Source organism: Colias philodice, chromosome 25 (genome assembly GCF_061535455.1).
Source record: "Colias philodice isolate Cphi_HAF_F1 chromosome 25, ilColPhil1 Martin Lab GWU primary, whole genome shotgun sequence".
Lineage (NCBI taxonomy): Eukaryota > Metazoa > Arthropoda > Insecta > Lepidoptera > Pieridae > Colias > Colias philodice.
Window position 1 is genome coordinate 7,360,708 of NC_143110.1, and position 16,634 is coordinate 7,377,341.

Here is a 16,634-nt window from a genome sequence, read left to right on the forward strand (position 1 = left end):
AAAAAGAATTATCGAAATCGGTCCACCCGTTCTCGAGTTATGCGCTTACCAACACATTTTGCGATTCATTTTTATATTTTATGATATGTACACATAAAAAATATGTATATATCTACTAGAATATAACAGTGTGTTTATTTATAATGGCCCATAGAATACTATTTAAGACGCTCTTCCACGAAAATCTTACCGAAGAATCTAGTAATTGTAATAATAATTAAATACCTCGCTTCATATTCCAGGGTGTATCCAAAAACCTCGACGACATTGTCTTCACATTCATTTGGCTTAACGAGAGCATAGTGTGTGAAATTTAAATAGATCTGTAAAGGTGAAAATTAATTTATCATCGAATATTATTTATGTTTCCAAAGATTTCAACTTTTTTATATCATATTATAAAAACTACCATAGCAATATAAAGTCAAATAGAAATAAAATTATTTTTCACATCTCGATTAGCTCTATTTTGCAGCTAAACATGTAAATGCGTCAGTTTTATATTATTTCGTTACTAATTTAACAAGTTTCGAAAAGTATTAATATATTTATTTAATCTCTTTTCAAAATTATGTTTATCAAACCACAATATAGGGATTTTTAAACCATTAATAATCAAATAATCGACAACAATCTTCAAAAAAAATTCTTAGAAGAAAAATAAATTATTCTTAAAATCAACAAAACAAAAAAAACCTAAGGTACCTTAGTATTAGCTGGTGTGTTTATTGTCCACAACACATCCAAATTCTGGTTAGCACTCCGCGTCAAACAGTCTTGATCTATTTTAGACGTGTCTATGATCCCGTGCATCCCTGATAGATCCTTGTAGCAGGAGTTTGGTATGCTTACTGCAAAAAAAATAACAAATATATTAATATGTAAATAAATTATTAAATAAAAAAAAAAAACTGGAGAAGGGAATATTTATAAACAATTAATTAAATATTCGTAATGAAAATTCACCAAGAAATAGATAGGACTAATTACAATGAGCTTTTAAATAAGCTTTTTGGCTTGAAATCTAATAAGAATTTCTACCGAACGTAGGGCGATATAGAGCACGATTTGCAGAAGTAGGTAATCAGAAAAAGACTCAGAGAGAGAATTAAGGAGGATCTTACACTAATTTTCACCATCTTCCAAAGTTAACTATAATCAAAGTGATACAACAATAATTTTAACATCGTATTTATGAACTTTTTACAACTATCTTACCTCCTACGACTCTTCTATTATTTGAACAACTTTTTAAAAGATACGACGAAAAAATCCTTTTTTACCTGTCAATAATGACCAAAATATCAACTTACCACTAGTACTTAACTCAATGAAGTTGATGCTTATCCTGAAGCCTTCATACTCTATAGTATCATCAGAGTGGAACTTCAGCCAGGCGTTTGGCCCAGTGGTCCGTATTTGCCTTGGAAACGCTTCGCCACATACCTTGTCTATCAGTTTGGCGTAGCCTTTAAGGCCGTCACGAATCTGTAAGTATTTGCTAGTTCTTATGGAAATATATTATATTTTAGTTACGGGTAAGTTGTGGATTAACGAGTTAAATTACCTATGTAGGTTTAGAGACATTTATTTCAAAGAATTATATTATATTAATGAAATGAAATACAGTTTGATTTTATCATGATTCAAGTAATTTTCAAACGTAAGTTTTATAGAAGGCTACTCCAAAGGAAATCGTTCATTGACGACATTGTATCGTTTTTGTACATTTTATACATTTAAATTTGATATATATATATATATATATATATATATATATATATATATATATATATACATATATATATATATATAATCTTTTTTTAATAACAAACTTTCATATGATAAGTAAAAATACTATCCGAAATGGTCTGCTACCCGAATGCAAAGAAAACTTTTAAACATACAGAATTAATTATACGGTCTACTCGATACCTTAGTATGGATTTATACTCACTTCTAAAAAATCATAGCTGCACTCAGAATGGTATTCGATGTGAAACATATCGACAAACGTTAATTCCACCACTTTACCCTCGTCGGCTGAAACAAAAGAATCGATTTCAAATAAAACGTTGTACAAATAAACTTCAAAAATTAATTAATCATACAATAACATATCTTTTAGTGTCGAAGTTACAGTTATAATAGATACTGTTTTGATTTATTCTATTGTATTTTATAATTTATTGTAAATTCATAGTAGAAAATAAACAAAATGATACAAGAATGTTGTAGCACAATTGGCGGCCTTATAACTAAGCAGAGAGCTCTGCCAGGCAAACATTTGGAGAAGGTGAATAAAGTGGAATATGTTCATATTATGTTTGCAGTAATTTGCAATAAGTAGTAGGTATCTTGTTTATTACTATTTTTTTATTTAATTCTTACAGCTGTATACACTGGGGTAGATCCCTTTAAAAATAATAAAAAGTGCAAAAAAATCGCAGTCGGATGAAACCCATTAGAAAAGGAGGGGAATATGATGAAAATTAAAGGAAAAATAAATTACGGTCAATCCGAGTTCGGGAAAAGGGAGGGGGGAGCTTTTAAGAGAAAAAAATGGTTTCTCTTGATTTCAGACAAAACTACAAGTCCTACGGAAAAAAGTTCAATGGCAAAGTTGTAGATAATAAAAAGATCTACAACTTTTGTATTGACAATTTTTTCACATAACCTCAAAATTTAGGTGAAAAATTCAAAAAACCAAATTTTTGGTTTTTTATTTTTATCTACTTCAAAATTTATTTTTTTTCTACGAAATTTGGTGGAAACTTGCTTTATTATGTCCCAAATACACTGTAATTTATTTGACTGAAAATATTTATTTTTTCGCCTTATTTTGAATTAATAGCAAAAAAACAACCTAATTTTCAATCGAAAAGTCACCCGTCAAAATATCAGCTTTTTTCAAAAACTTTGGGAGCCTTTTATTCATCAAAATCTCTACTTTTATATGGTGTAAAAAAAATAAACCTTACCATAGTAAATGTTCTCAGGAAATGCTTACAAACAGTGTCATAATTAGCTTTTACTAAATCAGGCACACTTCTCGAACTCTATATCTTCTCTTGTATCGGCTTTTCGGTAATATTTCAAAAGAAAAAAAATTATCTGTTCTAAGTATAATATTTTACAGCATATTCAAAAGCAAAATGATGTCGATAAAAACATTTTAGGTAGTTTGAGAAGTGTGCCTGATTTAGTAAAAGCTCATTTTCACACTGTTTGTATGCATTTTCTGAGAACATTTACTATGGTAATGTTTATTTTTTTTACACCATATGAAAGTAGAGATTTCAATGAATAAAAGGCTCCCCAAGTTTTTGAAAAAAGCTGATATTTTGACGGGTGACTTTTCGATTGAAAATTAGGTTGTTTTTTTGGTATTAATTCAAAATAAGGCGAAAAAATAAATATTTTCAGTCAAATAAATTACAGTGAATTATATTGACCGACCCGCGAAGGCGCAAAAAAAACCGAAATTTACTTATTAATAATTTATTGTAAAAAAAATTACATGATAAATTATTCCTAACTTAAACTATGTCCCTCCCGTTCAATGTTGGAACAAAGAGTGCTCGTCGTCCACGGCGGAGCAGCTACAGCGTCGCGGTGGCGATGATTGCCGCAACACTCTCTCGAAGCGCAGGTGTGCGCGATGTCGCAATTGCTAACAGGTGCAGCTTCTTGGGTGGCCCCATGCATCCTCTAATCTTATATGTAGGTACATAACACCTCCCTCCTGAAGTTCAGCGATTATTGGCGGGCAAGGCTCGTTAATATCGCTGAAATTTCACCCTCCGCCGATTGATGTTCTATTTCTTCTTTTTGATTACTATGAACACTCGTAGTAATAGGCTTTGATGTACGCAGTCTCCGTACGACGTACCATGTCACTAGGGCAACTGCACTCGTTATTAATATAACATATATCGGTATTATGGAAGGCTGCATATAGAGAATCTCGTATCCGTTGTTAGTACTGATAGGCATTTCCATTGATATAGCTCTGTTACTAGCGTGTAATTTATCCAAATTTATCGAATTCAACTTCAGAACTTCTTCATCTGTATTATATTGGCTGGAATCTGGCAGGTTTGCAATTTTCATTATCTGTCCTTTGATATGGTCTTCTCGATTGACTACCTTGAAAGCCTCCGTTTGAAGAATGCAGTTTTTGGGTATGGTGGCTAAGTAGCTTCCTTTAATGACGTCATATTGATCTTGCGAGCATGATAAGTGGATTTTTGATGGCTTGGGGAAACTGATGACGTAGTGGGCGTCGTCTAATTTTTCTAGTGCGGGCGCTCCGAGCTCCACAGGCGTGAAGAGACAAGATGCGACGACTCGTTGCGTGGTAATAAGGTGATACACGCAGTCATTTTTGGATCGATGATGGTTCAGCTTGTCCTCACATAGATACCCTAGGCCAGACTTCGGGCATTCTGCCTCCATGTACATAAAATCCTCGTCGTGAATTGCCACAAAAGGATAGGGTGGAATTAGGACTTTACTATCTTTATTAGGAACTATGGATAATTTAAATAATTCAAAGATAGCAGGAAGGACAACCGGGAACATAAAAACTATAACTATATTTCTATTACTATAATAATAGCCTAGTTTAACTAAATCAAAATATTCTCTATAATTAACTTGAGGGATTTGATCTTTGCCATAAAATTTGATTAACTTATTTAACATTTCTTTTAGTGAATTTGAATTGAACATAAGATGATGCGTACTTTTCGCACGAATAAAACCTAATAAATTTTCTAATCTATGTAATTCCTCAGATATATCATCAATGTTATCTGATAAAATTGCTACGCGTTGAATTAAATCGATGTATATAGTAATGTTTAAATTATTGGCCTTTAAATCATTTATAGCTATTTCAATTTTTTCCTGATTTTTAATTAAGTTGTTTAAAATATCAGATTGTTGGTTTATCCAATCTTTACTGAGGCTTATATGATTATTCATTTCTGTGACCAATCTATTTTCATTATTTTGTAATAATTTAATTGCGGTATCATATTTAATTGCATCCGTATAGTCTAGGTTACCAGAAATACTTTTTATTACTGAACCTAAACCATCTATGAGACCTCTCTTTTTGCGATTGGGTTCAAAAGTTTCTAACTGATTTGATAATTTAATAATCTTATAATGTAAGTGTTCGATATGTGAATTATATAGCGAAAATAATCTATCGTGCAAATTAGGTGTTAATGAATTTAATTGATCCTTTACTATGGTTATACTATCGCGAATATCTTTTAAATTAATAATTTGCAAAAATGAATGATAATGAGTGACAATTCTTGCAGTTCCAATATTAAATGGTAGTATACCGGGTCCATCATCCAAGCTACTCAGGGTGGGATCCTCCGCTTGAATCAGGCACAGGATCAGAGGAAGGATTCTGTAACAATTTAGGTACCCTCTTAAACCTAAATTTAGCAACAGCGCCATATTTCTTCTTAGTATATATATGAATAGGTAAATCAGCCGGTACATCTGTTATAGGGATATCTAGAATTGAGTTCTCCGCGTCAGTATGAACTGTGACGGTGTCGGAATTTGCTTTAAGAGTATCTGATTTCGAATGTGCAGTAATCTTAATTGAATTGGAATGAACAGTAATTGTATCTGAACTTCTTTTTATTAATGAAGCTGTTGTCTCTGTTGGATTAACCGCTAAAGAATCTGTTTCCTCATTATTAATTTGAATTCGCGATAAAGCATCGGCGTTACAATTTTGTTTTCCCTGCTTATAAATTACGGTGTAATCGTATTCGCTAAGTTTGAGCCTCCAACGTGTGAGACGGGAATTAGGTTCCTTTAAATTCATGACCCATTGAAGGGGCCTATGATCAGTTATAATTTTAAACTTACGGCCAAAAAGGTAAGGACGGAAATATTTCGTTGCCCAAACAATTGCTAATAGCTCCTTCTCAATCGTGCTATAATTAATTTCGCTACTATTAAGTGTACGTGAAGCGTACGCAATTGGTTTATCGGAACCAACGGGGCCTTGAGAGAGTACAGCACCGATAGCTAAATTCGACGCGTCAGTTGTAAGAATAAATTCTTTATTGAAATCAGGATACTGAAGAATTGGATCGTTCATTAATAATGTTTTACACCTATCGAAACATTCAATGTAATCTTTAGAAAATGTTATCTTTGAACCCTTTTTTAAGCATTGTGTCATGGGCTTCGTGATTTTAGCGAAATCTGGTATGAATTTCCGATAATAACCTAATAGACCTAGAAATCGTTTAATATCGGTTGGAGTTTTCGGAAGAGGATACCTTTGGATGGCAGATATCTTATCTGGGTTAGGTTTTATCCCATCTTTGCTAATAATGTGACCTAGATACGCGGTTTCGAGTTTAAGAAATTCTGATTTATCCATTTGTATTTTAAAGTTGGATTCACGCAATTTCTGAAACACTTTCCCAAGATTAACGATATGCTCCTGTAAAGAAGTGCTAAATACTATTATATCATCTAGATAGACTAGACAAATAGAATTTTGCAATTCTCTCAGTACATTATCCATTACTCTTTGAAAAGTAGATGGACTATTCTTCAGACCCATGGGCATTTTTAAGAATTCAAAATGACCATGTTCTACACTAAAAGCAGTTTTTGGAATGTCAGCCGGGTTCATTTCCACTTGATAAAACCCACTTGCTAAATCTAACGTTGTGAAATATTGACAGTTACCCAATTTACGTAAGACATCTGTAATATTAGGAATCGGATATTTTTCATCCAAAGTTTTCTCATTTAACTTTCTAAAATCAACAACTAAACGCCATTTAACTTTGCCGGATGCATCTGCCTTTTTAGGTACTACCCAAATAGGAGAGCTCCATGCTGAATCTGATGGTCTAATAATACCTTGTTCTAACATCTTACTTATCTGATTCTGTACTTCCTGCCTATGAATAATTGGATAGCGATAACTTTTCGTATAAACCGGTATTTCATCCTTAGTTCTAATAGAATGTTTAATTTTATTCGTAAATGTTAAGTTTTCTCCTTCTATATAAAATACATCCGCATACTGTGTACATAATGACTCTAAATTTAAACGTTCCTCATTATTTAAGTGATCAGTACGCAAGCGAGATAATACCTGTTTCACACGGTCGGACGAACGTTTGGTGCGCGTGCACTCGTTATTATAAACCTCGGCACATACCGGTCGATCCATTGAAAAAATTACATCATTACGGGTTGGATTAGAAATTTCCACGATAGCGCGATTGCTTTTCGCCTTCGTTAAACATTCAGAAATATGACAATTACATATAATTTGTTCCGGTATAATAGCGTCTCCATTCTCAACATCTACGGGTAATCTAACTAATTTACTACTTCCTGCGGGTATGACGTCCTCATAAAGATTAGCGTTCCGTGAGTCATATACTAATAACCGATTCGTAGCATTGCAAGTATTTAAAGTTTTAGTTTTATAATTAATGGATGCTTCCCATTTATCTAACAAATCTGAACCTATTAAGCCGTCGAAATAATTGTGAAATTTATAAACGAAAAATGTGATATCGTCAGGGTCATTAAATTCGGGAAAACTAGGTAATGTTATAGAATAATTATTACGTGTTACAGCATGAACATTACTAACTTCAAAGGGATCATAATTAAGAGTAACGTCAGGAAAATATCTCCGTACTGCATCGGGGCTAAGAAAAGATTGGTTAGCTCCAGTATCAATTAACAATTTAAGTGGAGGATTATGAATTTGAATATAAGGAAGTTGACGTTGCGTGTGTAGATTTAATTCTATTTTGGTTTTTCTAACTTTTGGTGGATTCTGAAAATTCTGATCGTGTTCTGAACGTACATCACACGTTTCTTCAAAATTTTCAGGTGCGTCTGTCTGTTCGTAATGTACATAAGGTTCATATTCCGTACAGTAATATTCATAATTATAATAGTCATCTTCATAAGGATATAAATCGGTACAGTAATAATCTTCATCTAGATATTCATTATGATTCATCTCCCTAGTCTTAAAATAATTACTCGGGGGTGGATTACCAAATTTTGACCAATCATGAGCGCGTGCAAAAGGTGTCGGTGGTAAAGTCTTTGTCACGTAATGGCTAACGCCACTCATAGGATGCGGTTTCGGTTGCGCGGGATGTTTAGGCTGTAATCTGAACGTATTGCTCTGCGGGTTATAGTTAGGGGGTGCAGCGCGGAAAATTTGCATAGTACGAGTTGGACGTGCTGGTCCTTGCGGTTGATTAAAATTTCGATTAAAATTTGGTGGCTTAAATTGCGGTCTAAACGAATGTATAGGCTGTAGTTTAGAAGATATAGGTTCACTAAAATCATTATGTCTATAAAACGGTTCATTCGAGTACGGCATTCTAAAAGGTACGTGGGGTTTCCTATCAAAAGTTTCATTACGTTGTTGAAGGTATAAAGTGCTTTGTTCTTCATTCACGTATTCTAATGCTTTTTCAATGGTTGCGGGGCGCATGCAACGTATACGTGAGCCTAACGGATCTCGTAGGCCACGTAGGAAAGCCTGTAGTGTTAATTTTTGATACAGGTCCCTTTTTGCCTCACGAGTAGTAACGACTGTTTCATGTAATGCTATATACGTCATTATAGTACTAAAAAGATGTTGACATTTTTCGTAAAACTCTTGAGGAGAGCTACGACCTTGCGTTAATAAGGCTAAATCGTTATAAAGGGCGGTCTCATCTCTATGGTCAGAAAAGTTATTAACTAATACGCTTCTAATACCGTGCCAAGTAGTAGGTATACCATTTGCATTAATAACTCGGGCTGCGGGCCCAGTAACTTTATTTAAAATACCATTACATAACGCGGCAGTTTTTAAAGTATTTCCGGGATCTTTATCTATAAATTCCTCAGCTAATTGGTCACTTAAATGTATAAATCTTGTTAAAACGTTAACATTACCATCGAATTCTGGCAAAAGTCTAAGCGCATTAAAAATTTTATCCAAATCTGACATTTTAAATATCTGTATTACCTATATAAAATATATTAAATATAATTAAATTTATTTACTTCGTTAAACTAATATAAAAAATTAATAATCTTTACCTAATATATTTGAATTATAAAATGAATTAATTAGTAAAATTCGAAAATTAATCAATTCGTAATTAATTAATATTTAAATTTATTAATCTTTTATCAACCTAATATCTATATATTTGAATTTTACAAATTGATTTTGTAAAATTCTACAATTAATTCTCGATGAATTAATATATTTTAAGCCTACGCACTACAGTTCCTCGGTTCCCGTGAATGGGTAATCTAGGAAAACTTACAATCTAGGAGTGGCAAGACACTAAGAGAATTAGTGTACTTACAGGATTTTCATTTCGGCCTTTCCTGCAGTATCAATGTTTGGATACCCTTCGCGTTGCGGCGGCCAATGGTGTAGGTTCTGGATCCCCGTCGTCGTCCCTCCGATGGAATAGCGATACTCGATGCTTGTAGTTTCGCGTTCCGAGAGACGGCTCTCAAGGATTATCCTACCGACTGCGCCAATTATATTGACCGACCCGCGAAGGCGCAAAAAAAACCGAAATTTACTTATTAATAATTTATTGTAAAAAAAATTACATGATAAATTATTCCTAACTTAAACTATGTCCCTCCCGTTCAATGTTGGAACAAAGAGTGCTCGTCGTCCACGGCGGAGCAGCTACAGCGTCGCGGTGGCGATGATTGCCGCAACACTCTCTCGAAGCGCAGGTGTGCGCGATGTCGCAATTGCTAACAGGTGCAGCTTCTTGGGTGGCCCCATGCATCCTCTAATCTTATATGTAGGTACATAACAAGTGTATTTGGGACATAATAAAGCAAGTTTCCACCAAATTTCGTAGAAAAAAAATAAATTTTGAAGTAGATAAAAATAAAAAACCAAAAACTTGGTTTTTTGAATTTTTCACCTAAATTTTGAGGTTATGTGAAAAAATTGTCAATACAAAAGTTGTAGATCTTTTTATTATCTACAACTTTGCCATTGAACTTTTTTCCGTAGGACTTGTAGTTTTGTCGGAAATCAAGAGAAACCATTTTTTTCTCTTAAAAGCTCCCCCCTCCCTTTTCCCGAACTCGGATTGACCGTAATTTATTTTTCCTTTAATTTTCATCATATTCCCCTCCTTTTCTAATGGGTTTCATCCGACTGCGATTTTTTTTTGTTTCAAAAATTATCTACTCTAGTCTAGTATCCTGCGGAGCTAAAATGTATGATTCAAAATATTTTCTTAAGTTTGAAGAATTGTGCCAAAATTTTAGATGAACAGAAGCAAACATTTCACTATTCAAATCGTACAGAATTATAAGAAAGTTCGAATAACAAGTTTATAGATTATATATATATACTAGCGGCCCGCCCCGGCTTCGCCCGTGGTACATATGAATTATGAAAAATAGATGTTGGCCGATTCTCAGACTTACCCGATATGCACAGAAAATTTCATGAGAATCGGTCCACCCGTTTCGGAGGAGTATGCAGACTAACATTGTGACACGAGAATTTTATATATAAGATATATATTAATTTACAACAGATGCACAACAGTAACATATTTACATAATAATGTACACTAATAACGCTTATGTAAAGTGCTTCACGGTTTACATTGTAAACAATTATATTATTACGCTGTTAAATGTACACGAAATAGTGTTCGTATACCCGTGTTAATATTGACTCTATTCAGTAATAATAGGGTTGTCAATTTCGGAAAATTTATATTATTTTATATTGATTTAATAGCTTTAGAATGACCAATAGTTATTTTTCTATGTGTATTTAATTTCATACACTATCTGAGAATTCAGATTTCAATTTATCTTTTTTGCGAAATATCATACATTTCCAATCAGCCGTTTTGAAACGTCAGATAACAAACATCCATACATAAATTCTCACAAAATTTTGTGTTTTAATAATAATAGGATGTTAGAAGTATTGTTATTAATATGGAAATTATAGAATTTCCGCGAACAATAGTTTAATCATTTATTGGAATAGTTTCAGTTTTTTATTGCTTTACACTTAAACTTTTTGCTTACGTAGATACTTTAGAGATAAAAGAATTTACATTCACTATTTTGTACTGTATACTAGAAGAGTGAATAAATAATTTTAAGATATTAAAATATGTAGAGCATCAATCGAATTAATAAAGAAATAAGAATTTCCATTGTAACATAATAAACAAAAGCAACAGCCCTAATTGTTACACAGAGCAACTTTAAACAGAGCCAATCGATTTCCACAAGTTTAATTCCGCCGAGACGCAGTCGAAAATGATGTATCGGTTTTGGATGTTTCATAAATAATACAATAATGATAGATGCACGAAACTTCCTGAGACGTTTCCTTAGTCCTTTTCAAGTTGTGCTGTGATTTATTGCGAAGAATATCAATAATGTCGCCATTTTGTTCGCTTTATTATTTTATGATGGTAAATTTATTGGCGCCAAACATTAGGTAATTTGTTAGTTGAATTTGAATGTCTTTCATCAATGTTTAACTTTATTTTTCGTAACTTTTGAAGGATAGAAGAAAAATTTAGGACTTTCCACAGATTATAAAAACTGACAGCTTTACATATTGATCGCATGTAATTACTTATATACTATTCTTATAAATTGGAAATTATCTCTGTCTGTCTGTTTATTTGTGTTTTCTTCTAAACTACAGAACGACTCTGTATATTATTACAGACATCGGTAGCGAATTTACAGAAGGCCATAGGCTTCTTTTTGTGTCAAAAACAAAACGGTGATACTTAGCGTAACATAATTGAAAAGCTCGTTCTTATTATGAGCCATACTATTGATAACATATGAGGAAATTGTGCGGTATAAACTGTGGTATTTTCTATAGCATTAAAATATGTTTGTTCGCATCTCGCTATATTGGATAATACATGAAAATTATGCTAAGTGCTTCTATGTGTTGATTATCATAAACAATTATTATTATATTCACACGTATTTAATACGAGCATCTCCTTAATAGTGGTATATTAATTTCCAGAAAAATTATAACTATTAAAATGCATTATCAATTTCATATTTAATACTATATTTATTATTCAGTTATTATGAATTTTATTGAAATGATTCGATATTTTATTTGCTATGTATATTTGTTTGTAATGTTAAAAGGAGATTTAGAAAATTATTTCAACCGTAAAAAATTACATTATTCAATTAGTAATCTATATTTTTTTCTCTCTACCGAGCAGAGCCGTAGCAAGTGACTAGTCTAAACTAAAGTTCCAAAGACTTTCAAATATACAGACAGACAACGGTATAACTCTGAGATCGGTCTAATTAATTGCAATAGTTTGAAAACAAGATAGAGTTTATCTTTTTTAAGCTAATACTTTTAATTAAAAACACTTTTGTCGCCTTCTTTTTGTCAGGACAGTCTCATTAAATGTTGGAACGGTTCCTTTTAGTTGAGAAACAATAATTAATTAAAGTTTTATTTATTAGTGATGGTCCGATAGGTGCAGTGGTGTCTTGAATATAGCGTCACGGGTGTAGGTTCGACTGGGAATTTAGTCAGCAATCATTTAACAGTGTTAATTAGCTATGCTCCGCGGTTTTACCCGCAGTGTACCGCTGCTGTTGGTCTTAGCGAGATGATATATAGTCTTATAGCCTTCCTTGATGAATGGGCTATCTAACACCGAAAGAATTTTTCAAATCGGACCAGCAGTTCCCGAGATTAGCGCGTTCAAACAAACAAACAAACTCTTCAGCTTTACAATATTTTAATATAAGTAGGTAGATATGATTATTAATTATAGATTTGATTATTTTGACCACCGAGCGCCCCGATCGGGGCGCGACACAATAGATTATCTATTGTGTCTGTGATTCCGGGGACTGATGAATTTCAGGTTATTTTACTTATAATAGAGGTTCACTTGTTTTATATGATAAAATACAAACATACTTTAATACGTAGATAATTAATATTTTAATATTGTGTATGTTATATGTACTGGCTGTTCGCTCTGGCTCAGCTCAGGTAGGCTTTTTATGCCAGTTTTTCAAATTTTTATCAGCTATCATACAAAGTTAACCGGACTATTGTTTTGCTTCGTTTCACGTCGAATGTTTGACAGGTTAGAATGGAGGGGTTTTCATGGGAATAGAAAAGTGTGCTTTTCAAATTCTCTCGTAACGCTTCCCATGTGCTTTAACAGAAATATGAAAAAAAAGACGGGTTGCACTCCGGGAGTGCCGGCAGAAGTGAAAACTTGATTATTAACGTTGAGTTCTCTCCATCCGTCTTACGCTTTTTGGATCAGGTCACGTGTCCTGACGCGAGTTTAAGATCTTATACCCATTACAGAAAAAGTGCTCAACGCCGCTAAAGAAGTTTTCACTTCAAAAATGCCGCTTTGTATCCTCGAATATCTATTCTTATCATAGATTTTTACACTCATTCTATGAATAACCAGTTTTGTATTGCAAAATTAACTTTAATCATAATTTGATAATTCTTTTAATCCTTTAAAAATTACATACAGCTATTTCTTATATTGTTTTCTACCCACCCAAGCTATTGCACCCAAGCAACCTCAATACGAATATAATATCAAAACTAAGTTACTTATATTTATCGTATTAAGAGAAAGCATTTCCATTATACCAAACTATTAACAATCCCATAGCGAATCTTAGTTCTACTGCGGCCTCAAATGAAATTTACGTATATATGAATCTTGAATTGATTAGGGTTGGCACCAACCTGAAGTGGTATTTAAGACAATAAAAATTACTTATTTTGAAGTTCTACATTCTTTCTATTTTAAAAGTAGACCTACATAATATATAGTATACCTTTACGCAAGGTATGTATAATATAATTTAATGTGAAAAATAATGCTCATAATGCTCTAGTACTTTTCGGTTAAACTATTTTAAAGTTAAGCGTCTTTTTTCCATTGTTAACTTCGATTGATAGTACACAATGCTTTAGTTTAAAATCTTGAAATTAAATAAAAAAAAACGTATTTCGCTCTACATTTATGTAACTTATGTTAAGTATTTCATTTTTGGCAATCCTAATACTACACATTCAAAATGAACCGCCTATTGCTTTAAGCTACCGACTTTAATCACGTGCTTCAAGTCGCAGCGGCAGTCTTGTTAATTATTTTAAGAAATAAGACTCAAATAAACATGCTCTTAAAGGCATAATAATATTATGTAATAGGTAACGACATGTTTTTACCTCAATACGCTGTAACTTATAATCTAAGCCTGTAGGTAAATAATAATTAGATTTCTCTCATTTTATTGGACAAAAGTTCGATAGATAATGTATTGGATACACAGATAGAGTTAATATTGTTTGACAGGTAAGAATAGTCGAACCTTACAAACTATGAAATTATAATTTCACTTTCGAAGTGAAACTTTTTTAGGCGCGTTAAGAATAAAAATTCATGGCAACACCGTCACGTCATGGACGATTTTGTTACCTTTGGATCTTACCAAAGAAGTTTCACTTCTGACACGTGTGCTCGGCACACACGCTCTTTTTTAATATAAACAGTTCGATTATGTCTGTTAAACCTATCAGTACACGGTAGTAAAATAATGTATGTTTCTAGAAAATAAATACTTCGCACAAAATAGTATCTCTGTATGGATCACGAAAATAATTAGCAAGTACTGATACTAGTCCTAAATCTCTTACATAATAAATATGAAACAACTTACCACTTATAACAGTGACGCAGTTCAAATTACTGTAATAATAGTTGTTCTTGCTGTCTCCACCGTACGGGTGCGATATATACTTCTGGTCCTTATTACTGAACATGAAGGTTTCACACCTAGGGTCTGGTTCATCTTCCCTTTTAACCCTCCGCCTTGGCACATAGATATCGAAACCACTATTCTTCTCTCTCTCAAACCTCTCTATATTACGCTTATGTATATTTAAATTGTGCTCTAAAACATTCTCTGTATAAATTTCATCGTATTTAGAATTAATTAAAGTATTATTTACATTGGTCCTATGTTGCGTCTTCATTGTGTTTAATCTCTTGTCAGTACTGTCATAATCAGCTGTGTTGGAGGTGCCTTGAATGCAGCAACACGCTGGAACAAAAGAAGATATGTTTACTTCAATTATCTTGTATTGTAGGGTTCCGTACTCAAAGGGTAAAACGGGATCCTATTACTGAAACTTCGCTGTTTATCCGTCCGTCTATGACGTCCATCTAATTTTAAGATGTATGCTTTAAAACCAAATTAAAAATATCGAGATTAAGCAACGGTAGGCACGATCATAAACTTGAATGGACAATTTTATTTTAATTGTTCTGTATCTTATTTGTATGGAACCCGTGTCACGAGCCCAACTCGCACTTGACCGACTTTTCTTTCATATTATTTCCTATATCGAATATCTGAAGAAATGCCGAGATTGATTTCATCGGGATTTAAATGCCTTTACAGGAATTCCTGTAATATTGTTTCATTTAATTAGCTCATTCAGTGACTTTGATATTGCCGAATTAATAAATTCCGTTACCATGGCAACTATCCTGTTGTTACCATGACTACTAACGTCATTGATTACTTTTACAGGGAATTATTTGTACGCAACGCAACGTACTTAAGACAGTGCACGCACGAGCAACTTTGTCTCCGCAACTATTTTGTCTCCGCAACTATTTTGTCTCTCCCACCTATGGGCTAGTATGAAAGTGCGCGCACGTAGCGACGCAACTCCCCATACAAATTGATGGGAGAGACAAAATAGTTGCGGAGACAAAGTTGCTCGTGCGCGCTAGCTCTAAAAAGTAGGGAAAAAATCACGTGATTAAATCTTTATATTCTTTTTTGAAATTGTTAAAGGCCAGTTTTAAGACTTACTGATATTGCCTATTTAACACTTGTTAACTTATATTTTCATTATTAAGTGATAATTTTCCCATACTTTTCATCATTTTATTTATTTAGCTTCATACTAAACAATGTCGTCTCTACTTGTGAAACTGGCAATTAATAGCCATTAATAGCGATTAATAAGTATATTAATATACAGGGTGTCCCACTGTTGGTATACTAAGCTCAAAGGAGGTTATAGTTGAGTACGTAAACAATACTTATAAAATTCCAGACGCATTTTTTTTTTCAAATAGAAGAATTCTTAAAACTCTATGCGTACCTATACCCATAACAAGCAACCCGCCCAACTTTGCCACCCGCACGTGAGCTATCGTTTAAGATTATGTTTTCATAGACAAAATGCTCACATTAGAGAAGCGGTATATGCCGGCTGCGCGAAGCTAGAGAAGAAAACATGGATTTTCAGGAAAAAATTAGCAAAAATTTTTGGACGTAATTTTGTTGTTTAAGTATTTTTTTCGTGATCAGTGTATGCAAAACTACAAGTCCCTTCGCGCTTATTATTTCCCTACAAATATTTCAAGAAAACATACAAAATTAACCACAAACATACCATAACCCTTTCTGATCTCTAATGGCCAGATTCAGTCACTGCATCATTTGTTACCAAAAAAACTGACATTACTTGACAT

The 16,634-nt window shown here is 33.1% G+C and overlaps 4 protein-coding genes across 5 annotated transcripts in view; 1 reads left to right on the top strand and 3 right to left on the bottom strand.

Annotated features, from left to right (window-relative positions):
• The window catches only part of LOC149477485 (myrosinase 1-like), a 305,300-nt gene that overhangs the window by 249,708 nt on the left and 38,958 nt on the right, over window positions 1-16,634 (top strand). The window lies entirely within an intron of this gene.
• Window positions 1-16,634, bottom strand: part of LOC149477496 (uncharacterized) — a 202,496-nt gene that overhangs the window by 71,121 nt on the left and 114,741 nt on the right. The window lies entirely within an intron of this gene.
• Window positions 1-16,634, bottom strand: part of LOC149477498 (uncharacterized) — a 42,626-nt gene that overhangs the window by 19,792 nt on the left and 6,200 nt on the right. The window contains exons 2-6 of the mRNA XM_089711064.1: window positions 14,803-15,186; window positions 1,958-2,043; window positions 1,314-1,488; window positions 706-851; window positions 226-323 (exon numbers count right to left, since the gene is read on the bottom strand). Coding sequence (XP_089567190.1) covers window positions 226-323; window positions 706-851; window positions 1,314-1,488; window positions 1,958-2,043; window positions 14,803-15,186 — 889 coding nt within the window. The remainder of the gene's footprint in view (window positions 1-225; window positions 324-705; window positions 852-1,313; window positions 1,489-1,957; window positions 2,044-14,802; window positions 15,187-16,634) is intronic.
• Window positions 3,686-9,780, bottom strand: LOC149477499 (uncharacterized). The gene is made up of 2 exons (XM_089710486.1): window positions 9,402-9,780; window positions 3,686-5,431 (listed from the first exon to the last, which is right to left on the bottom strand). The coding sequence occupies exons 1-2, from the start codon at window positions 9,410-9,412 to the stop codon at window positions 3,760-3,762; spliced, it is 1,683 nt and encodes a 560-aa protein (XP_089566612.1). The 5' UTR covers window positions 9,413-9,780; the 3' UTR covers window positions 3,686-3,759.